Below are 24,077 nucleotides of genomic sequence, written 5' to 3'. Positions count from 1 at the left end.
ATACGCGAAGCAACAAGAATCATGTTGGGATTCTCAAAAGCCACATAAATTATTTGATATTTCATTTCGTATGGAGGATCAAGCAAAGTTTTCCGTTTGTTAGTGGCGGCTTCAAAATCCTCAGCTTTCACGACGTTAGTTGAAGTATAACCATCCAAATCATACAGTTTAGACCCTAGGGTTCCGTAGCTAGAACAAGAACCAAACGTCAATTGAAGTATGAGGTCGGACTTTGGGAAAGTTCATCGATGGAACAAGGATTCAATCATCGGTGGTGGGATGGTTAACGTCTTGCTTACATTGTTTTATTAACCTCTTAAGTTGACCCTAAAACCACTAATTGCACTACTTGAGGCGGTTAGCCCTTTTTCCAACCACCCACCGAAACAGTTATGTGGTTATGCAGTTAGCAATTAATAACCGCCCACATGTATAGCCATACGACAAATTGCTACCAGTGTATCACTTACCCTAGCCTTAAACTTTAATTCAGTGCAACCTGAACTTTATTTTAAAATTTTAGAGTCATTTTGCCTCTCTCTATCCAAATTAACCATTAAGTTAGACCGAAGAGTAAGTGAAATAACTAAACTGTCCTTCATAAGCATGCTTTTTTAAAATTTGGAAATTGACATAAGCGGAATTTAAGAATAGGGTTGATGAGCCTTTTTTATTTCACAGTTGTGACTTGATTTGGACGGAAGGAGCAAATTGACATTAAAACTTTAAAATAAGACCCGGGTTGCAACAAGTAAAAATTTAGGAGGTAGGTGATAATAGTTTATGAGAAGAAAGTGTAATTTAGCCTTGTTTGTGGACATAAAGATTGTTTTCTTTTTTTTATTATCATCAGCATGAGATATAAACACCATTGACTTAACACGTCCATTAAGTGAATTAATACTCAAGATCTTCCCCCATGTGCACATAAATTTAGGGAATAATGTAATAATGTGGGTGATCTTTTGTAATTTTATTGATTAGTTATTAATGATGGGATGGGTAGGTTATTAACTAATCATATCTACAAAAGATAGAAAATGTTTTCAATCCAGTGGTAATAATTAAGTTGAATGATGCTGAGAACGAGTTCTTTCTCTCTAGCGCCCTTCCCTCTCTGTTAGGGTTTCATTTTTAGTGACCGGCCTCCTCCACTCTCCCTCTTCTACCTCCTTCCTCCTTTCCCATCGCCCTCTTCCGCTTAGTGAGTTAGCCTATTTACCTGATGTCCCTAGTTCTTTGGGGGATTTTTTCATTTCCCTTCCTCTCCGCCTCTTCCCCCTCCTTTGGTCCGTAATTGTTTTTGTTTCTTTATGTATTTGCTTTTGTTGTTTTTTTCTGCTTGTTTAGGTACACTTTGTGGGTGATACTCTTGGGGTTTCACTCAAACTTTCCCCTCCTTTTGAGTGCGCCGCTGATCTCCTTCGCGTGCTTCGCCGTCCACCGTCCTCTACTGGGCCTTTTCTCGCACCCTCACTGCAATGAGCTTCCAATGCCCATTTCGTTTTCGGTTTCCGGTGAGCATGGGATCAACTCTTCTTTTCGGCTGCTGTTATCCTTTTGATGTGCTTTTTATATTGTTTATTTCCCTATTTATTTTCCGCTTTCCTTTTTTTGTTTTTTCTGTCTTGTTTTGTTTCCCTGTAATCGTTTTTGTTTTTTTCTTGTAATAATGCTCGGTCCTCTCTCTCAATCTGCCCGCCTGATGCCCTTTGGCCTTTGGGTTTGTTGCTTTAGTCCAGACCTTTGGGTTGTGGATGTGAACATTATCTTGGCTTTCGGGTTGAGGAGGATGAGCTTTGGCTTGAAATTCTCTACCCTCAGTGCCGAGGAATAAGAGCTACCTATACATTGGTTTAAGTTTGTTTGGTGCAAATCTACTGTTTAATTTGAAAATTAGTCATAGGTTAGCAGATTTTGTTTGAGTCTGAAATATAGCATGTCATATTTGACGCTTGTCACCTTGTAACTTCGACTATAGTTGCTTCAGAGCTTTTGTTTTGTGTTATTTGAACTTTATGCTCGTTTATCAATGAATGAGACTGAACTGATTCCTTTCAAAATAATTAAGTTGAATGAGATAGAGTACCCTATGCCACCAAAGACCTTTTTTTTTTTTTTTTTTTTATTATTATTATTTCTTATGATTACAGGGCAATAAAATGGTGGTGGAGATGAATATTATTATTTTAGAATAATTTACTCTTAAATCCAGTCATAAAAACACAATTTTACCAATAAACTACACTAATTTTAATGTCTTTTTAACGCATGTTTATGTATAAATTACTAATAATTTAGATAATAAATATAATTAGTTTTGAGCATTTCAACCATATGTTAAAACAAGTAGAATTTATCTCATATTTTCTACCTAAATTCCTAACCTTTGGAATTGGAAATGTTTGAACTTCGAAGTGGTGGACCAAAATGAAGAAAACCAGCAGCTTTAATTATTGTTGAAGGAATCAAAGTAATAAAAAAATGTGCAATTTTAAATATATGTTTCTGATAAAGGTGTGAAGTGCTTGAACCATGTGGTTTAGCTAAATTGTTGCGTGTCATAATAATCACCTAAAAAGTTGACTTTACCTCTAACTTCTCTCTCTCTCTGACCTATACTATACAAAGCATCCCTACGAACTCCGGCTTCGAAAGCGGAGGACGAGGTCTTAAGAAATTATTTGTACTCAACAAAATTCGAAGCTTACACTCAATGAGAATGACACCAAAATCAAACTCCTTACTACTTAACACTTATAATAAGCGAGCTTTTGGAGCTATAACTTGTCATTTCTGCCTCGTTAAATCCTAGGGCGAACAAACACATAAATAAAAGAATAAAATAATGAAAAAATAAATAAAAGAGAAGAAACCTAAGCAGAAAATAGTGTGTGGGATAAAATAGACAGAAATGACAGCGAATTTAAAACTTCATTTCCCATGATAATGTGTTTCCTTTGTAAGAGCATTCACAGTAGTTTTCTCGTCATTTTCTCTAAATTTAATGATCTAAACTATTTTTTGCTTCCTTATGTCAAAATACACCCCAATAGCTTTCTTTAATCATTTCTTATATCATTAAAATATTTGTTTTTTTTTTAATTATATTATATATATGAGAGAAGAGATGTGAGAGAATTGTGAGACATGATAGGAGAGAGGAAAGAGAAGAGAAGAGAGATAATCATTTTTTTTTTATTTTAATAATCATAAGGATTGCAATAGTAGAACCCAAAACATTGGGTTCCACTGTAGCAATCCCAATATTTATGGTTCATTTAAGGAATCTGCTGTGAGACGTTTTTTGTAATTTTTTAGACATATTCTCTAAACTTAAGGAACAAACTTTCTTATCAAAAGTATGCTGAGAATGGTCTAACTTACAAACATAGGATACCAAAGGAATATATACATGGCGGAGTTTGCTACGAAGACAATTCTATCACCACCCTCCAAATGTTTTGCATGCATTAAAATACAATTAAAAACAAAACAAAAAAAAAACACTCAAAAACATATCAACAAATATACCCATGTATACCGGGCCAGATAAGATGGGATTCCAAGAATAAAAAGCAAAAGACAAAAAGAAAGAAAAAAAAAAGAAGCAAATTGAGAAAATTTATAATTATTAAATAAGTTCGAAAGTGGGACAGTGTGAATCCAAAGTGGGAAAAGAGTCCCACAAAAGCGTGTGGGTCTCACCAGTGTGCTTTTCACATGTGACCTCGATCGATCTTAGGCTCTTTTGTTTTTTTGTTCGTCAACACAACAATGATGTTTTTGCCGGCGTGAATGAAGGAAAATGAGGCGTGATGCTAATTCTCTGTTCGGTATTTCTGTTATTATTCCTCCTCTTTGTTTAAGAAGGGTTAGTAGTTGCCTAAATTAGAGGTTGGGATTTCTTACTCGGACGCGACACCTTACCTCAACCTTTTAGGGCAACAAATAGATGAGCCTGTCCTGCAAGATGAGGGATCTCACCAATAGAGGTGTCAAGACGGTTACTGTTAGCGATTTTTGTGAGGGATCTCAAAAAGAGTTAAATCGTCTTACCATTACCAATTAAGGGCATAGTGAGGGTCTTCTCCCCTTAACATCACATTTCATGAAGTCATATGGTGTCAAAGGTTTTCCGATGCTTTCAACTTTGATCGAAGCAGAAGTCAGAAAGGACATTTTCAACTCTGTCAAAAATTGGTGCGCGCCCACCACTAATATGAATAACTCCATTAACATACACGTTGCGGTCAAAAAACATTAACTTATTCAGCCACCTTTTAATTATATTTTGAGAAGTAAGAGGCTCTTATTAGATTAAAAGTTCAAAATAAAAAAAGAAAATCAGAAAAGGAAATTGTGCTTATGATGTTGAATGGGGTCATAGAAAAAAAAAATGTGGGATATATATACGTAAGCCATCATAGATAAAATAAAAATGCACAATGTGAAGGGAATAGGTTGAAAAGAAAAACTGATGAGGACATGATAACGTTTTCTGACCTACAAATAGTCTTGTTAACGTGTTATTTGTGTACTAGTTATTTTCATTACTCGATCATTAATGTCATCAATGCGAAACTCCCTTGGTCTACTTTACTCTTTTCAAATCACTACGTAACAAAGAAAAGTATGTTACTTGAAAGAGTCCATCAATCGAGTTCAATTGATGTGATTCATTTTTTTTTTCCTCTTTTTTCCTAATTAAAAAATTGAGGGTTCAGACGGCAGTAATTACAAGTTCTAAAAATTCTTATTACAAGAGTTGAATCTATGCTCTAGTGTTTACCTAATAACCATTTGAAAATTACTTTAAGGCCATTGAACCACCTGTCTTGATGGTAATTGATGTGAACTTTGAAATAGCATAGCCACCTATACCTCTCATGTGTATGCATGCATATATATCCACCCTAAAAGTTTTTAATCAGAAAATTATATACACAATCAATGATTATCACATGTTATGTTCTTGAAAAAATTAGATATATTGACTGTGATTAGCAAAAGCGTAAGAGAGTTGTTACTATAAATTCCTTACAAATTGATGTAATAGTTCACATAGCACTTAGCACGTCAGACATTAAATAATTAAATTTATTTTTCAAATTTTGTTAGTTAATTTTTTCATTCATGTTATGCCATGTGACACTGGCGGAACTGTCATGTCATTTTGGATGAATTTTGCATAAAAGTAAATTTTGTAGGCTTTTTTTTTTTTTTTTTGTTGAGTAAACTTTGCAATACACTTAATAACAATAATTTAGTTTGATCTTTTGTAGAATAAAACAAAAAAAGGTCTTAAACCCTAATCTTTTCTTCAAATATGATATATCTTTAACAATAATTATATATATTTTTTTTATGAGATTTCATTTTTTCTGATTATTCAAAATAAGTGGTTTTGGAAGTTATCTACCTTTCACATTTTACCTTCTTTTAGAAATGGAGCCATCATTGATTCAGGATTCTATGTATGCCTCTTGTTTCAGACTGTTCTACACCAAACCATGCACAAGTCAACGTGAGCAAATGGTAATCAAGCCATCTTATAGAATGATGTCTTAATAATAATAATAATAATAATCTACAAAGAAAAGGAAGCTGCATGACTTTCAAAGTCAGGAGCAAGTTGCTAACTCATTAACTCATATGTGGTACCATATCAGGGTAGAGAAGTTTATGGTCCAAGAATTCAATCCATAGAATTCTCTCTAATGTTAATTGAAGGCCTGTTAGAATTATGTCAAATAAAAAAAGTTAAATTCGGAAGTGAAATGAAGATGATTAGTTTACAGCCATGATATTGTTTTGTTGCATCTAAAGGCGTATATATTGTACATTATTTATAAATTTTTAAACGACATAGCAACATATTTACTATAGATTGAGATTTCCAATAATTAGCTAACAATTATGAGAGTCTGTAAATTTTGGGTTGCACAAGCACCTTCTCAAGCAAGTGGATCCTAAATGGACTCCCTAACAAATGATGCCCAAAGTCTAATTGACCTAGAGATTAAACTATAATTAATTGGATATCATCGAGTTTATTTGAACTGGAGAGGATTCTATTCCCTCATACATCCACCACATGATGATATGGCATGTGGTCATAAATGCTACATTTAATTTTAAATTTCCTACATAATACCTGCAATAAGAGAGAATTTTGAATATTTTTGTAAATGTTTTTTCAAGAGAGAGAATCTTGTTTTAAGACCATGATATAAAGTTGGCTACCAAACTACCTTCCTACTTTTGGATATGAGAATTCACCGTAATCCTCCATCCAAAGGGGAAGGGTAGGAGAATTACAGTCAAGTGAGGTAGGAATACGCTCTACCGGACCCTCTCACATCCCTTTGTCTAATTATAACGGGCACAAGGAATTTTCCGAGATCCCCAATTATAAGGATCTCAGTCCTGTTCTTCATCGTCAACGCTCCGGAAACAAATCTTGCCATTTACGTAAAAAGTTGTAAAAATTTAGATAATTTTGTCCCATCATTTTGCCTAGTCAATTTTTCTATATTTTATTTGAAATTGAGATGATCTGTTTTCCCAACGAGTCCATGCTCATCACGGAAAAAGAAAACATTGATTTAACTGGAGTTCATACTGAAAAGCTACAATTGGCAACTTCCTAAGGCCCAAGCAATCTCAATGTTTATATTAATACATCCAAAGGAATCTAGTGGGTTGCCCCCAACTAGTAATTAGACAAACGCAAAGTTCTAAGACCAATTACTAAGACTCTCATTATCAAACTTTTCTCAACAACATTGATTATTTTGATTTGAGTTTGCAAAATATTTTTTCAAATCAAACAGAACATCTCAAGTCATATTCCTTTCTTTCTCTCGGAATATTTTCTCCATAACCAAAACGTTGCTTCTGCATTGCCTTCCACCAAGTCGAGAGAATTGAGACTTTGCATTCCACCTCCATTGGGGTTAGAAGAGTCAGAAAATCTCTTACTCTTCTTGTAACAGAGGTCATTTTCGCACCGCCTCCACTCCTGAAATGTCGGAGGATTCAGACAAAAACCTTAGAGATGGTTCAAATAGCGAAAATAAGCGATTTAAGGTGCATAATGGAAAATAGGGCAATGAAAAGAGGAGAGTGGAGAGGAACAAACGATGAAATGACAAAAATAAGGGAGAAAATGATTTACGTTTTGCAACATGGAGAAAATAGGAAATTTATAGGATCCAAAACGACACCAATTTTACTTATTGGCAGAAATAGATGCCTAGAGAGTACACAATTGCCACACAAGTTAAGAGAGACTGTAACCCAAAAACTTAAAACCTAATAGATTTGGACACCCAATAACAACTCTGACAATCAAGATAAGCTGTCTAAAAATTTCTTAAGGTTTACCAGCAGCATGTTTTCTAAAAGAGCCCATATCAAATTAAAGTTTTTGAATACACCAGTATCAATAAAATAATTAAATTACAAATTTCTTTTGAGTATCCAACAAGTAACAACTACTTCCTCCTTTTGGTACACTACTACACAAGATTAGAGGGCTGTTAGCAAGTTCAGCAATCTATACAAAGCACATAATTGCATTAGCCATCCTCCTTTCTGTTTAACCCACTTCTTGTTCCCACACAACATTGCCAGCTAAAACATTTCAGGCAGCAGCTAGGTCTCGAACATTTCAGGCAGCAGCTCGGTCTCGAACATTTCAGGCAGCAGCTCGGTCTCAAACATTTCAGGCAGCAGCTCAGTCTCAAACATTTCGGCCATTTGGGTCGCCAGCAACATTTTATGCAGCTGGGTCTCCAACATTCTGGACAGCTTAGTCTACAACATTCTGGGCAGGAAGGTTTACCACATTCTAGGCATTTGGGCCGCCAGGAACATTTGATACAAGTACAACTAGGTCTTGAACAATCAGGGCATTTTGGTCGACATATTTTAATTCTGCAGCACCTGTTAGAAACTGAGGGCCTACGCAGACTCGGCCGGATCTTTTTGAGGCGGATTTCTGTGGTTATATTCTCCATTTCTTGGATAAATCTGCAAAGATGGCGGATGTAATCAGGGTAAAGCTCCAAGTTGCAGTGCCCACCTCCTTTAATCCATAAAGGCTCATATGGTTCCCTAGCCATTTTCCACAGCCCATTGCCATGTAACCAATTGACAACATCATCTTCCGTGCCCTGTAGATTTATCCAACCCCATTTCAACATAGGTTGTGAACAGGAAATTAGGACAGATAAATTACATAGAGCAGAATTGTTTGTTTGCTTGGCACATGCCAAAATCAAATACCAGCACTTACAAAATCAAAGTTTCTCCAAACAAAGCGAAATAGATGCTCCTCTTCCATGTTTGGTGATCAGAGATTTAGATCAACAATCCATTTAGTGCACACAAGTATTAAATATAATATGGGATCCACCATGTTTGGTTGACCGACTAAGGAAACAAAGGGTATGCTTGTTAATGTGTTTTGGGAGGTGTCTTTTGTTTTTGGTTTGAAAAAATGTTCATGTGTGATGTAGAGGCGAAAATTGTTTTTGTGTTTTTAGAAATGTTGTGTTTTGAGTTATTTGTTAACGTTAAAAACAATAATTTTAATGAATATGGACTAAGTTTCTTTTGTGTACATAGACAAGGCAAAGAAGAAGAGGGAAATATAAAGGCTATTCCTTGGTGACCACACAGCAGTTGTGGTGAAACTGAGAAAGAAAAAAGAGAACTTTTTCGGGTGAGAAAAAAGCATGTGTTTCCTTTACAAATGATTTAGAGTGCACACACAAATCACAAGAAAACTTGTGACTTTTATGCTTGTTTATTGAGAATTTATATCAGATTTATTTGAGGCATGAAATCTTCAATGCCATATTTTTTATGAGTTACTACATTATAAAATGGGAAAAATGCAAAGTCAGTCATTGTGGTTTACCTGATTTGCAATAAGTTCTTTGTGATATCAAAATGAACTCAAAAGTCCCTGAGGTTTAAAAGTCAAGTTCCGTCCACTGGCTTAACATATTCTAATAGTGCGACACGTCAAAACCACTAAATTGTGACGCGTTTCCTATTTAAGTCAATGTCACACTAATAACATATGTTAAGTGGACGAAATTTGACTGTAAGTAAATTATTTCTTGCGTACATTAGGGACCTTTGAGTTCATTTTGATACCATGGAGAGCTAATTGTGAAGTAAGTAAACCACAATGACTGATTTTGCATTTTTCCCTTATAAAATATTTAGAGAAATAGTTCTCAAGATTGCCTCCACTTGAGGTGTGCACCAAAAGTTGTGGGCATAAACTTGAGATACCCTTGAAACCTATTTTCTCATGATCTATTTAATACAAGCCTAAACCCTAAGAATCAGTTTACTAAAACAAAAAAGGAAAAATTTATAGGAATCTGAGTTTGGTTGTGGTTGATTTGTATATGCAGATTAGTTACTGAAATTTGCATATGCAGTTTTTTTTTTTGGAGGGGAGTTTGTTCTACAGATTTGTATGTTCTGTTATACTGCAGAGATAATGAAGGACAGTTAGATAGAAGAGGGGCTTGAGTTCTGACTGTACTCAAGTAATGTGTTTGAGTTTAGTTGTATAGTTGTTTGTAGTGCTTGTTGTAGGCTGTGTGGTGCAGTTTTTGGTCCAGCTTGGTTTAAGCTGGAGTGCTTTGTAACTCTTGTGCTTCTTTAATGAAATTTTCATTTAAAAAAAAAATGTTTCTAGGGTTGCTGCTTCAGACCAAGAGGGGAGCTTCAATCTAACGTGATTCTCCCACAGGAAAAGTAGTGTGGGGGTTTTCTTGAATCAAGATTTGTGAATGTTGAACATTGGCGCCTGGGAAGTCTTTATGTAAATACTTAATTCAAAATGTTAGGCCACCACCTTCACACAATAACTTAACCTAACAAATGTTAGAATATATGACTTCTATATTAGGTTTGAGTGATTTTCCATATTAGAGAATTACCCTAAAAAAGTGATTGTAATAAGATTTGATTACCTTTCTTATTTCACTCCACCTACATCATTTCCCCTATAAATTTGGTCATTTGTATTGCAAATATATACAAGTCAATAAGAGCAAAATATAACCCTAAAGGGCACTTCCCAATGGTGCACGTAGATCTCTAGGGCAAACCGCCTCAAAATCTCGACTCTCCTTTCTTACTGCGTCTACCACATTTTCTTCCATTCTATAATTTATTATGAATTTCTAGATGGTACAAGAGCAACCTAGTAACACCATATGACATTGAAACACTTCATGAAATGGCAGTGACGTCAAGGATTTGAGTGGGGAAAATTATAACACCCCCAAAAAGTTAGTTCCACATTAAGAATATGAACTGCCCACATGGTGTAGGTGAATTATAAAAGAGCTCATAGGTACCAAGTCCCATATTGCTTCCTTATCAAGTGGGATTGGGCTTTAAGTGATTCTAGGAAGCTCCCATTGCAACTTGACTAGTCTTTTTAAAGTAATAGCATACATGTGACTAGCGCTTTCCCAAGTCGTGACAAATGGTATTAGAACAAATATCATGAGTTCGAATCCTGAGTCCCACATTGGAAAGATATAACAAGTGTGAGTGCTAATATAGCATAGTCAGGCTCAAATCCATAAGCTCAAGCTGTTAAGTAGAGTAGTGTCCCAATATGCTATATTTGAAAGACTCATGAAGGTGTCAACCTCCCTAAAAAAGGATATCATAGCCACTTTCTTGTGGACTCCAAACTTCTCCTTCCTTTTTCCGACATTCATCCTAATAGTGTCTCTCTCCTGGCATTCTTCCTGATGTTCCTCATAGCCTTCAACCATTGTCTACTTCGGATCAATGCCTTTCGAGCATTCTATCCAATCTATGAGAATATCAATTGGAAGTTCGAAGGCCGATCTACATAACACCACAAAAAGCAACCCAAATGGAGGTCTCACGCGCCAACACATGCTGCCTAAAGATTCTACCAGCATAGACGCGCTTCTACACATCACCAATAGTCTCATGTGACTCGATTCGACCCAAATAACCCATTCTTCGGCCTATAGTTGGCCCTACCTCCGGTCTAGTTTGGCCCAATATTTCGGCCCTTGTCAGCCTAGCATCACGACCCAATTATCTGGCTGCTACTATCGGCCCATCGTGGTCCACCATTTAGACATCCATCGTCAACAGCCACTCTGTCCATCGATGGCCACCACCCAGTCCCTGTTCGGACCAACACCATCTCCTACTAGCATGACTAGATCCATTGCCTTGTTTCACACCCAAAATTGGCTTCATGTCGCACCTGATTCTAGCCCTATATGAGCTCACATCCAGCTTTTTGCCATTGCAGCACACGATCCCCATCTATTCATCAACGCATCTGAGGGCCGAACTCACACATATACATTTGTCCTAGCCACACCAGATCCACTTCAATTGAAAAAAAAAAAAGAAGCTATTTTCTTTACAAACTCAAGCTAGACTCAAGCTTCTTCTACCTTGAGTTTGAGGAGGATGTCAGAATATAGGACACTTACGTATTAGGTTTGAGAGAGTTTCCTTACTAGAGAATTTACCATAGATGAGTGATTGTAATATCACTCCACCTACTTCATTTTCCTATAAATAGGATAATTTGTATTGCAAACATGTATAGGTCAATAAAAGCAAAATGCAGCCCTAAAGGGCACTTCCCAATGGTGGACGTAGGCCTCTAAGGCCGAACCACTCCAAAATCTCGCCCCCCTTTCTCTCTACTTCCACCATATTTTCTTCCATTTTATATTTTATTACAAATTTCTACAATAGATTTACTCCCTACAATGTCATATTAACCACTAACTTTTGTCACTACTGCTCGATGTGAGAGTGGACCACTTAACCAATTAACCACTTACAAATGGATATCCCAACAAAATTTCCTCCTCCAAGAGTGAATCTTCTATCATACCATACCAAGCTCCACTTCTGCTAGCCAACCCCTTGAGTAGAAGCCTTTTCATAACAATTCAAATGCCAGTTACACCAAGAATCCAATGCTCACCACTAAAACTTTACTTTACATTTCCCTACTATGGAAGTCACCATCACCTCCTAGTAAAATTGCATGTATACGAGACAATCAGATTTAACGTGGTTTAGACTCCACGCCTACATCTAGGGAAACAACAACCAAAATCCACTATGGGATTACAAATGAAACTGCAAGATGGAGGGGCATAACAACATTCAAAAACTTACATGCAGCTATGAAATGAAAGTAGTGCTCTATGAGAAATCAATGAGTAACGGTGGGCACTGACTCGATTAGGTTGGAAATCACCCCTTCTGCCTTCCAACCCTGACAGAGGCAGGAATCGGTATGTCATTATCGAACTGACCCAACTTCTAAGGATTTTCGAGCTATCAGCGACCCCCTCATATCAAAAGGCAGGTTGGGCTTACTAGTGGTGGTTCGGCAACGGCAACGGCAACAGAGATACACAGTGAAGGCTATGATGTGAGGAGAAAATGGAGGGAGCAAGCGAGAGGAAAGACTTAAATGAAGGGAGGTATGCTTGGAAAATGGTTAAGGTTTCTCAGAATAGGTTTATATATGGAAGCTAAACAACACCTTTTGCTATAAGGATATATATTTTCCTTGATGTAAATTCAATTTAGGATTGGGTCGGGTTTTTGGGTTTCCAACACTTCATTTCCAGCTTCCAACCTGACGTGGGCCAGAAATCAAAATTCTAAATAAGCAGATCGGGTCAGGTATCTAGGCTTATTCTGCAGCCATATCAATGAGTCTACTAACATATGTGAGATATATAAGGCTCGGGAACAATACTAGTTTCCTTATATATGATGCAAATGAGAGAATTAATATTAAAAGGTGTGTTTCATCATTCATGGTAAACCAGCAGTCAAATATAATATGATTAAGAGGTCACCAGCAAATTTCTACACTTTCAGATTGCATAGTCCCATAACTGTTTCCTCAAGATATCAATGAGATGATATTTCCCAAGATCTAAACCAATTGCTCCTGAGGAATGACTTTGTGAAATGGCCAGGTTTCAAGATTTCAACACAAAGGATGCCTATTACATGACAATGTACCCAACCTTGCATACAAGAAATTACTAATTGCCACAAGAAACCCTATTGCATCTGTTACCATGCCCTTTTTACTTAAATCACCCCCAAATCTCCCCTTTGATGCATATTAATAAATTCAAATACTTGCTATTTTCATAAGAACCTTGGCTTCCAACGAACATTCCAGTTGGTAATGAAACAAAACAGTACTTTTTTTTTCCAAGCATGCAACAAATAGTAATTGGAACATGGAAAGACCCTCTATACAACACACTGCAGCTTCCTCCAGATACAGATTCACAATTCTCAATCCTGTAAATTAACTCCACCATAACTACACTTCCGTCCATCAATGTAGTTCAAAAACCATGCCAAAGTAAATGAAAAGCAATCATCTGATCACATCCATGCCAATAGAGCTCTAAAAAAAAACAGACCGTGTGGTGAACCCAACAGAAGGAATTCACAGATTTCACTGATCACTTTGAGAACAACTTAAGAAACAGGGCACCTTGAACCCATGTCTAAACATTATTCGACTTCTCCAATAAAGCATTCAATTTTACAGTATCACCCACAAATGTCCAAACAAAAAAGAAAGTTCCCCATGTCTGGCTGTACATACTGACCTTCATTAGTACCAAATGATACACCAGTGCTACTCGCAGAACACCTAATGAACCTTTCCACATCACCTCTCTCTGCAAGATTCTCTACCTGCTATTCAACCTACATTTTAACTCCATGTAACCTTTCAACATATGCTTTAGACTGCCTACTCCCTTACGGAGATATGATGTACTAGTAGCCATCAGATAAAAACCTAAATGATGAACAATCCCCTGTTTTCTTTTGCACATCAGTGTCAGACTCCTGCACTAGTGTCTGCATCCAATGCATTCAAGACATTTCACTTTTTAGATGTTTCCATTCAAACCTTTTGACTAATTTTCTATTATACTGAATATAACTTATGAAAAGATAAAGGACTAAATGGAAATGGTGCCATGTTTCATCATAACCAAAAACCAGACTACCTGGACTACTTGAACATCGCATATATTAGAATTCTACCTTTTGAGTATAATATTACAGTGATGCCAGGAAAATTATTTCATCAGACAGTTAGGATTATCCCATTTGTGGAAAAAGTTCTCATGTGTCAGAGAATTCATTCACAAGCTCAACTATATCATATACAATCATCAGATCAATTGATTCAAGTGGAAGGAGAGTCAAACATTTCTTCAGCCTTCAAGAACCATCAGCAAACAATCTTTCCAATAAAAATAGATGCATTCAAGTGGTTGTCCCCTTGAGTCACCAATTACAAACAAGCAAGAAAACTACTGGGTAAATAGAGCTCTATAATTATTAAACATGGCAAGAAACACTTACATGTATCACCAGCACCGGACACTTCACCTTCTTAATTTTGTTGATGTTCTGCACAAAATAGGATGGTTACTAGCTTCAAATGCAGCAGAAATAGCAACAAACCAGCACATAATGCTCAGTTCTAGCATATTAGTCATTATATAAGTCACAACATCTGTCATAAGAAACAGGTTTGAGCTCCTTACCTTATAAATGTCAAAGCAAAATGTGAACTTGACATGGCAGACAACACGAAGACCAGAAAGAATTGCACTGTGCAGAACTACACCTCTGAGCCTCGGCAACTTAGCTGCCAAGTGCAGTGTTGGGCCACTTCCAACTGACTGCCCATACAAGATTAGGTCTTCCTGGCTAACTCCGTACTCGGTCTCAAGGCATTGATATACTGCTTCTATATCAGCATATGTATTGGATTCACTAGGCTGCATTTCATAAAGACAAAAAATGATTAATCACTTCAACCACTCGATCCACAAGGCTCAGAGATTCTCTAAAACATAAAATCTAACAAGAAAAACCAAAAAAATTATGCAAACTGGTAAATAGAAGGAAGAAAGGATCCATCAGGTCCATAGATCCCAACAAAGTTCACATAAACCATGAAGCCAACCTGATCAGATGATTCAACATTGAGGCTATCAGTATATAGAAAATTTTCATCTAGATAATATAAGGACTGACTGACCAAACCAAGCTGACAATATACATGATGCATCCACTTTGTAGTAGAGTTCTGAAGTATACAAATAAGACGATTTTAGATGCATCAAAATCATCCATCACATTTTTCATTAGGTTGTAAATTGTTCATGATTCTAACCGAATGCCTAACTTTTCTTAAAATTGCTCCATATCTTGATTGAGAATGTATGCCTCATTTGCTTATGCATTTCTTTTATTGGTCAATTATACAAGATAAGTCTCAACAGTCCTCATTCATTGTCCATTCCTCTTACTGACTTCTATAATGTGAATAAGGTAGTGCACCTCATAAATCAGCATACCATTACCAACTGATGTCACCGCTAACAAGTAAGAAAGTCAAGGAGGACTATGATGAAACTGCATAGTATAGTACAGCTCAGACTGAATCATAGCCTACCTTACCCGTAGAAGCTCCATAGCCAGAATAGTCATATCTGCATCATAAAATTCAGATGGAAGATATTAACATAAATCCAAATGGCAGGAGAGAAGCAGGAACTACAAAATTAAGGGCCCTGTTTGGAATTACGTTTAAGAGGCCTAAAAATGCTTTTAACACTCAAAAAGCCCGTTTGAAGAAAAAAGTTTTTGTTTGGTAAAAATATTAAAAGCGCTTTTAAGGGTCCAAAAAGCCTAAAAATGACCAAAACGCACTTTTAGCAAAAGCTTAAAAATAAAGCTGTTGCCAAAAAAACTCTTTTTGATTTAAAAACTCTATTTCTTAAACACAATTCCAAACAGACTCTAACTAAAGCTTAAATTCATCACATTGTACCTAAGATTAGTTCAACATGGAAAGCAAATCCCTCTAAATAAAAGCGTGTTAATCAAGTCGATAACAAGATCACAATTTGGATTACAATAACGCCTTTAAAGCAGAAACAAAAGGTTATATTCATTCAACAAAAATGAGAGAAAATTCAGGACTTTCAAAATTTTCCAGAGTCATAGTCACATGAAAAAATAGAAAGATAAGACTAGAATTTTCCAAGATCTAAATCAGAGTAAAATCGGTGCATCATATGACAAGAAAAAGTAGATCTTGGAAAGTTCAAAATATTTCGAGTTGGCTATTCACGCCATAAAATCTTACAGATCTCAAAAAGCACAGAACACCCAAAAAAAAAGATAAATACAAAGCCATGCCCCATCCAAGCAAAAAAAATTTAAAAAATAAAAATTCAACTACTTTATACTGGAAGGGAAAGTAAAAATGAGTGCCAAAAAGAAAGGCGGAAAGAGACTGGTGAGAACTAATGGTAACTCCAGGGAAACTATTACACCAACCTTCTTCACTTTCACCTTTTCATTGTGAAAAAAGAAAATGCCATTACCCACTAACACCTTGAGAAGAAAAGTTATTGGTCAGAAGATCGAACAAGCTATCATCTTTACCAATAACAGATCTAGCCCAACAAAACCAGTTCCAAAAAGACTACATTCTCTCTAGAAAAGACGGTAAATGAAAAATCAATCTCAATCACACAAACCACCTCGCTTATAAAAAAAGAAAAAACAACAACAATAGAAGGGTAGAGAGGCATCAAAGCCATGAAACAAAGATTTATGCTTTTCATAAAAAAAAATAAAAAAAATAAATAAATAAAAAAAAAAAATTGTAAGATTTGTAAGTGTAAACCCCATGATAGATGGCTACACAACAAAAGAAAGAAAACCCATTATCCTGCATCTTACATATATTAAAACAAAAACAGAGGGACTAACCCCATGAGGTTAACTCTGAGATTGACTTTGAGCTGCACAAAGAGGTCATAGAGCTGGCCAAGGTCAGCAGCATTGCCGTGGGAGTAAAGCAAGGTGAGGCGAGCACATGGATTCCTCAGATAAAAAGCAACAATCTTATTGCCACGCTTAGTATCAATCAGCAACACGTCCAAGGAATTGTCGTCAGCGAGAGGAATCGGCATCGACGGTGAGGAAGACGACACCACGGTGAGCTTGCCATCGTCTCGTTTCTTGATCTGATACGTGGGCGGCGATGGTGGAAAGAAGGCGAACTTGGCCGCCAGCTGAGAGACCATGCAACCCATTCACCCCCCAAGAAGATGGATATGAAGAATCCAAATTCATTGAAGCATGACCAATCTGGAGCGCATGTGTACACACACACACACACACAGAAAATGTGAGCGTAGGGGTTTGTGGGTTTTCTTGAGGGCTTTCGTGTATGTGCGTATGTGGAGGACTGGAAGAGTGAGCTGGTTTTGTGGGTCTTCTTTGAGCCTCTGATAGGATGGGAGAGAGAAAGAAGAAAGCAGAGAGAAACAGAGTGTGGTAATGGTGGGCAGCCAGAAAAGGTAACAGTGGTGAGTTTTTTCTCAAATACTGGTATGCATTTGTCTAACTAGATTTGTACAAAACGGGGCTGGATTTTAATGGCGGATGACATTTTACACACTTTCGTTGCGTGTTCGTTTGTGTGTATCAGTGAATAATGAAAGAGGCAGGGGATTGTTAAGTCGGTGTTTAGAAACAGTGTGGAGTGAGAGGGTGGCAAGAGAGAGAGAAAACTTGCACCTTTTTTTCTCACACAGAGAGAGAGAGAGAGAGAGAGTGGTGGAACAGTGTACAGAGCCTTAACTCACTTCAAAGATTTGAGTTTTAATTTATGTGCATGACTTCATTGTCTGTCAGGCGTACAGGGAAGCGAGTCAATTTTGTATCTGATATCTCCTCCCCCTCTGCTACAAGACATTTTTAATTTTTGGCCAGTTTATCAGTTTTATGCATACTCTCTTGTGTGTATAAAACCAAGCTACTCTCTGCTTCTTGCTGACACCTGTCTTTTTCTAATGATTTGTTTGAGAGAGTTTTTTTTTTTTTTCTAAAGGAACTTTTTAGAGGGAATTTTGTTTTGGAGAAAGTTTTCGTTTTATTAAATTAATGTATTTAAAATACGTATAAGTTGTACATGTATGTCTAAAAGTGGATGTGAAAAGTGAACATATTAGTTTAATAAATTGAATTGAAAAAAAATTATTTCAATCCAACTTAAGCCTGGTTGTGTTAAAAAATATATTTAAGGAAATTAAAAATATTTTTTAGTAGTTAGCTTGTACAAAAAATCAGTGATGAAGACAGCCGCAGTCAATAGCCTCTGATGACTTTCAGCCACCTTTGACGATGATGATCGGCCACTTTCGACAACCTCCGGTGGTGGTAGCATTGAAGGAAAATAAACTACAAGATAAAGTACATGGAGAAGAAGGTCAAGTATTATGAATCAATAAGGAGAAGTTCTAACTCGAAAATTTGTTAATAAAAATTTATTTTTTAAAAAAAAAAACAAAAGAAGAAGAAATCATTTTACTTAGCTTAAATGAGGTTTTCCTAGTCAACCGAAAATATTTTTGATTTAATTAAGATTTTCAGTCATACTAAACATCGAAAAATATGAAAAATCTTTTCTATAAAAGGTTTTACATCGAAACAAACATATACAAAAAAATTTGGAGTAACTTCACTGAAGATCCCTAAACTTCCACTTGATTTGACAAACCCTCCAAACTTTAAAATCTCTCAGTTTAATCCCCTGAACTTTCAATTGTTCTCAATTTGATCATCTCCGTCAAATTTAACCGTTAGAAATATCAAAATATCTCCGATTTTCTTTTTTTTTTTTTAAATAAAAAAAACGTTTTAAAATTAAGGGTAAAGTTGAAATTTTATAAAATAATAAAAAAAAAAAAAATCAGGGGGTATAAACGTTATTTAACGTTTAAAATCTGATAGAGGGGTTCAAATTTATTGCAATTAAAAGTTCAGAAGACTAAATTAAAATATTTTAAAGTTTATGAGGATTTGTCAAATCAGGTAGAAGTTCAGGAGTTTTCAGTGAAGTTACTCCAAAAAATTTCCTTCTCTCCATTTTGTTTTTAACTATTAAAATAAAAACGTTAGCAAAGAATTTAAAAGTACATTAAAAAATATTTGTTTATCTTTATGTCATATCAAAATATATATTTTTTTAAACACGCCCCAAAATAAAATTAGCAAAAGAGTCCTTTATGTCTGTTACTTTGTTCATCTTTTGTTAAGAGGGGATGTGTTTTGACTTTCATTGGGGGATTGTAGATATAAAGGAAGAATCTCAATGTCCTCCCTTATGATTTTCGATAAAATGTCATTGATTTCTACCTTGTTTTCTAAGAAGTCATCAATTTCATGCTTGATTGATTAACATGTCGGTTAGACATAATCATGTTATCAACTGTTCTTCAATAAAAAAAGGGGGATGAAAATAAAAAAAGAAAAAGAAAAAGTCATGGGAATATCAAAATTAGAGAAAGAAAAGTGGCCGATTGGATTAAAAAAAGGGCCACTAGGGTGATTAATCAGAATTGGATTTTAGTGCTTTATACTAATTTGGCAGGTTAGGCAAAATATTTTCATGGCATTTTGCCCGTTATAGAGATTTGTGAATAAGTACGAGAGTGGTGCAGGGCTACTACATAGATTTCCAAGCAACACATAATATCATGGTACTTGCCTCTGCAGTAGAGTAGCAGGTTTTTGCTGTAAAGATTCCTCTACATTTCACCCCCTCTCCCCTTTTTTTCTTTTGTGGGCTTTGAATTTAATTATTTAAGAGTACATCCACATGCCTTCTTTATTGTGTCATTACTTATTAATAACAAGAGAGAGAGATATTCCTCCATCTTTCATTTTTTTTAAAAAAAACAAAACAAAATACCATTAAATATGTAGATTTAATAATAATAATAATAATAATAAGAGATGGATGAGAGATGTCTAAATTTTAGTTAAATAATCATTTTTTTTAGTTATTAATTTTTTTTTTTTTAAAGTACTTATACCTGGCTTAAAATTTTAACTATTATTTTTATTTTTCTATTTAAAATGTTATTTATTTATTTACTTTTCATATTCATTAAGAAAAGATAACAACATTGTTTTTTTAATTAATATAATTGAGGATTTGTTGAGTTATAATGCTTAGCAAAAAAAACCACTAAACCAGGGCAATTTCGCCACCCACAAGCAATACCCAAATTGAAACACATTTCTATTACCCATTTTCTCTAATTAGCAAAACCCATTTTTAAAGAAAGAAAGGAAATAGAGAGGCACAAAACTTCACCTAAAAGATGGTGGCTTCGGGCGATGACTTTCTGCTGTGGCTTTGGCGGATTCCGATAGTAGAGTTGTGCTGAAGAGGTGGTGGGTATTTTAGGGCTAGAACTGTGGGGTATCGTGGAAAGGAAAAACTAGGAAGAGATGTCTTTGGGTTGTTTGGGTTTATATTTATTTTTATTTTTTTTAGAATAAGATCCGGCGCTTTTGTAATTATTATATTTAGAATTTTTAAATAATGTGTCAATATTTTATTGGATGCCGTAAAAGTAAGATGTTTCACGCCATCCTATAAGAGGACCACCCTTATTACATATACTATTAATAAAATAAAAAGATGGTCATAAAATCTCTCGAGATCATCTTGATTTCAAAATTAAGAGGATCCTATTATTCGAGCCCTTAATATTGCCAAAATACTGTTATATCTATTTGTGTCTTTTAAATTTATACTTTTTATATTGCAAGAGGTTCGATAATTTGCTTATTTTGAACTTTCCCTTTAATGGTTGCGACAAATATTCGGTCTTAACATTTGAAATTTTCCCTTTGCAATGTTCAATATCCATAGCAACCAAAAAAAGAGAGAGCAGATAAAAGAGGAGGGGTTATAAGAGTCTCAAAGTAATATATATATATATAAACTTTTGGATTTAAATTTTCAAAATTTCATAACCATCAACAAACAATTCAAAATATAAAACATTTTTTAGAAAACTTTTCATACCTTCTTATAAGAATATTTTGAAGAAAAAAAATGTGCTTAATTTTTTTGTAATGATTACATTTTTCTCATAAGGATTAACAAATAACTAAAAACATTTTTTATAAAACTTTTTTAAACATTATTATAGGAATATTTTGAGAAAGATAATAACTTTAATAAAGTCATGGTGTAAACTTGGTGTTTTGCACCCTTCAATTGAAAGCATACACCTCAGCTTCAAACACAAAAAAAATAATATAACCCTTCACGCCAAATAATTTTTATTTATTGACAAAATACTCATTGATAAAACAATCGAATCCACCATTTTGGTTGGTTTTTGAGTCTTAGGTGTGCGAGGGCTCAGAGGTAGGTAGGGGTTCGGTGGTGAGTGCATGGTAGGATTGATTTAAATTAAAGATACGATGTCTTCATTTCCATTGCAGTTGGTGTTTTTACCTGATGTGTCAAATTTATATTGAATGCTGTAAAAATAAGTTTTACACCACATCCGAATAGAAGTGACTTTCTTTAAGAAAACATATGCTTAATTTCAGGTGTAACAGCTAAAATATTACTTAAATTTTTTCAAGAAAATAAAGAAGATTAGAGATGGGAGGCCACACGGCCACCTCTTCTTTCTTTTCTTTTTTTTTCTAAGCGAAAGGATGGGAAGGGGCGACCAGTGTAATTTTTCCTTTGAGCGTGACCATCGGGTTCCCACCCGTTGTGGAATGTTCGATTTGAGCCATAACTACTATCTGGGAATGCGAGTCTGTCATCACAACCCCACCAAAGTACAAGCTAATAAAACCCCTTCTTAGTAGCTTCAGGTTCATGCAACTACTATCGCAAGCAAATTTGAACACGCGGCTACAAGAAAGAAAGGAGGGGACTTAACCCCTGCAGCAAGCCCTCTCATTAGTTGGAGGTGGCTACAGGACAATCACAATAACTATTTATTTATTTTTTATAGGTAAGAAGTCAACTTTATACCTACTTTTTTTTCTTTCTCAAAATAAGCACTTTTAACATTTGTATAGTACCCGTGTAAGAAAAATAAATAATATAATGAACGGTCAAGATTTAAAATTGGAGCAGTGCATTTGAATGGAGAAATTTTAGGAGTTAATAAGTTCCTCATATTTTACCCATATTCCTTTATAATCAACCATTTGATTTGTAGACTTATGTATATCCCACATAAGTAAATGGTGGATCCCATAAATCTAATAATTAATTGTAAGAGAATATGGATCAAATATGGAGAACTTATTAATTTATAACATTTCTCTTTATGCGCCTCGTATTTGTTCAAACAGAACGGCATCTACTGCCACGTGGAATGGTAGGCGAAGATGGCCTACCAATATTTGATATGCCAAGCTCATTTGAACGATTAGAATTTGACACATGAGTAAATGAGAATCGACATTCAATTTAACGTAGCTGCCATGCGTTTGTTCAAACGAGGTAAAATTTTAAAGTGCGATTCAAGTTTCTTAAAACGTGAAGGGAAATTTCACTATCATCCAAGAACCAAAGAGAGAGGTCAAACTTTATTGACTCTCAATGTTTTTATTTTGGTATTTTGAGTTTATTAGTTGGTTTGTTGATCTATTGATGTTTTGATGAGAGTGGTTGTTTTGAGGAAATGCTTGAATATGTGTTTTGATTTTTGTTTGGATGTTGTAATTGTTGAGTTTGACTGTTTGAGGTTGTGGCGTGTTGTATGGCTGATGATAATTTTGTGGTTATTGTGATATGGTTGTTCGAGAAAAAAGAGAGAATGGAGGTTAGGGTTTTTGTTGAAAAATAGAAGTTTGTTCCTAAATAATATATATCATATGAGATTTATTGATTTTGAAAATGTGTCATCAAGTCAATGAAGCATTTCTCTTTTATTATCATTGCTCTTGATGAAATTTGAAACAAGCCAATAATTTTTACACTGACTAATGAATTCAATATGAACCCAAAACAAAATTAGTGTTAAGGTTAAATCGTTGACGTATATAGTTTTATACTCATGTATCGGCACAATCTGAACTCGATACATGACACTACGATTATCAGTTTTTGACACGACCTGCAACCTCGACATAAATCTAATACAAAACTAAAAGGTTAAGATTGATAAGTCTGATCAATTTAATTAAATAGATTAAATTACGATTGATATATATAACTTTATACTTATTCCTCGATACCGAGATTAGCCCCCCTAATCTCTCCATTATTAATTGATGTAATGCCTCAACATGTCACCATTTGATTTGAGTTGATTGTTGAGTATAGAATCAACGGAATATGGACAGTGCACAGAAGTTGCATCCCACCAAGACTCAATTGCATCAACATGCGTACCTTATCTCTTATGATCTTATCCACTTGTAGTAGGGTCTAGTACGCCCGGTCTTGATCAGGTGCTTCCAAACGCTCAGATCAAACAACAAATGTAGGGTCCAGATTTCCCCACCTGGGTGAGGACTTGTTGCTTCAATCTCCAAGCAGCTCTACCAGAAAGCAGCAATTGTCTCCCCAGTATGTGCCACTGAGCCATCTTCTGATGGTGGGTTCCTGTTGTAGTTTCCAAGGGTCATCCTTATTTTTGATTTGTTTTTGACTTTGTGAAATCTTCATGGGGACCCCATCATGAATCGGATGGCGATGCTGATGCCTCACCAAACTGATCATTCTCTCACATTTTATACATCTGACGGCTCTAGGGTCCCCACCTGCCTCACTCACTCTTTCCACGCCTGCCACGTGTGGGCATGGGACGTTTAGCCTACCCAATCTTGCCCCATTAGAGTGTTTGAAGAATTTTTTTTTTTTTTTTTTTTAAATGGTACTCTTCCTCTTGGATGAATCTAAATTTTGAGTAAATGCTAATTCTAGAAATAATATTTTTATTTTGTGATTGTTTTATGTGGTTAATATGATAGTCTTAATTAATTTTTAGATTGGTCTTTATTAAAAAAAGATATTTGGTGAGATTGTCATGTCAGCATTCTGAAATAGTTATGAGATAAAAATGTGGTATATTAATTATAAATTTTTTTTGTTAGTTTGGAAA

General features: G+C 35.3%; 1 protein-coding gene across 5 annotated transcripts; it reads right to left on the bottom strand.

Moving 5' to 3' along the window:
• Positions 1–6,634: 6,634 nt before the first annotated feature.
• LOC132173332 (uncharacterized) lies at positions 6,635–17,803 on the bottom strand. Of its 5 annotated transcripts, none has more exons than XM_059584808.1 (5): positions 16,903–17,803; positions 15,575–15,611; positions 14,658–14,894; positions 14,473–14,520; positions 6,635–7,024 (listed from the first exon to the last, which is right to left on the bottom strand). In XM_059584808.1, exons 1-5 carry the CDS (start codon positions 17,226–17,228, stop codon positions 6,848–6,850), a joined length of 825 nt encoding a protein of 274 aa, XP_059440791.1. In that variant the 5' UTR covers positions 17,229–17,803; the 3' UTR covers positions 6,635–6,847. The 5 variants fall into 5 exon arrangements, with proteins under 5 accessions (XP_059440791.1, XP_059440788.1, XP_059440789.1 ...); XM_059584805.1 differs by lacking the exon at positions 6,635–7,024 and adding an exon at positions 7,398–8,180 and having other exon boundaries at positions 16,903–17,794; XM_059584806.1 differs by lacking the exon at positions 6,635–7,024 and adding an exon at positions 7,398–8,180 and having other exon boundaries at positions 15,580–15,611; positions 16,903–17,064.
• Positions 17,804–24,077: the final 6,274 nt, after the last annotated feature.

The sequence above is a fragment of the Corylus avellana genome, chromosome ca3 (genome assembly GCF_901000735.1).
Source record: "Corylus avellana chromosome ca3, CavTom2PMs-1.0".
NCBI lineage: Eukaryota > Viridiplantae > Streptophyta > Magnoliopsida > Fagales > Betulaceae > Corylus > Corylus avellana.
This window is presented reverse-complemented; position numbering and strand designations above follow the sequence as displayed.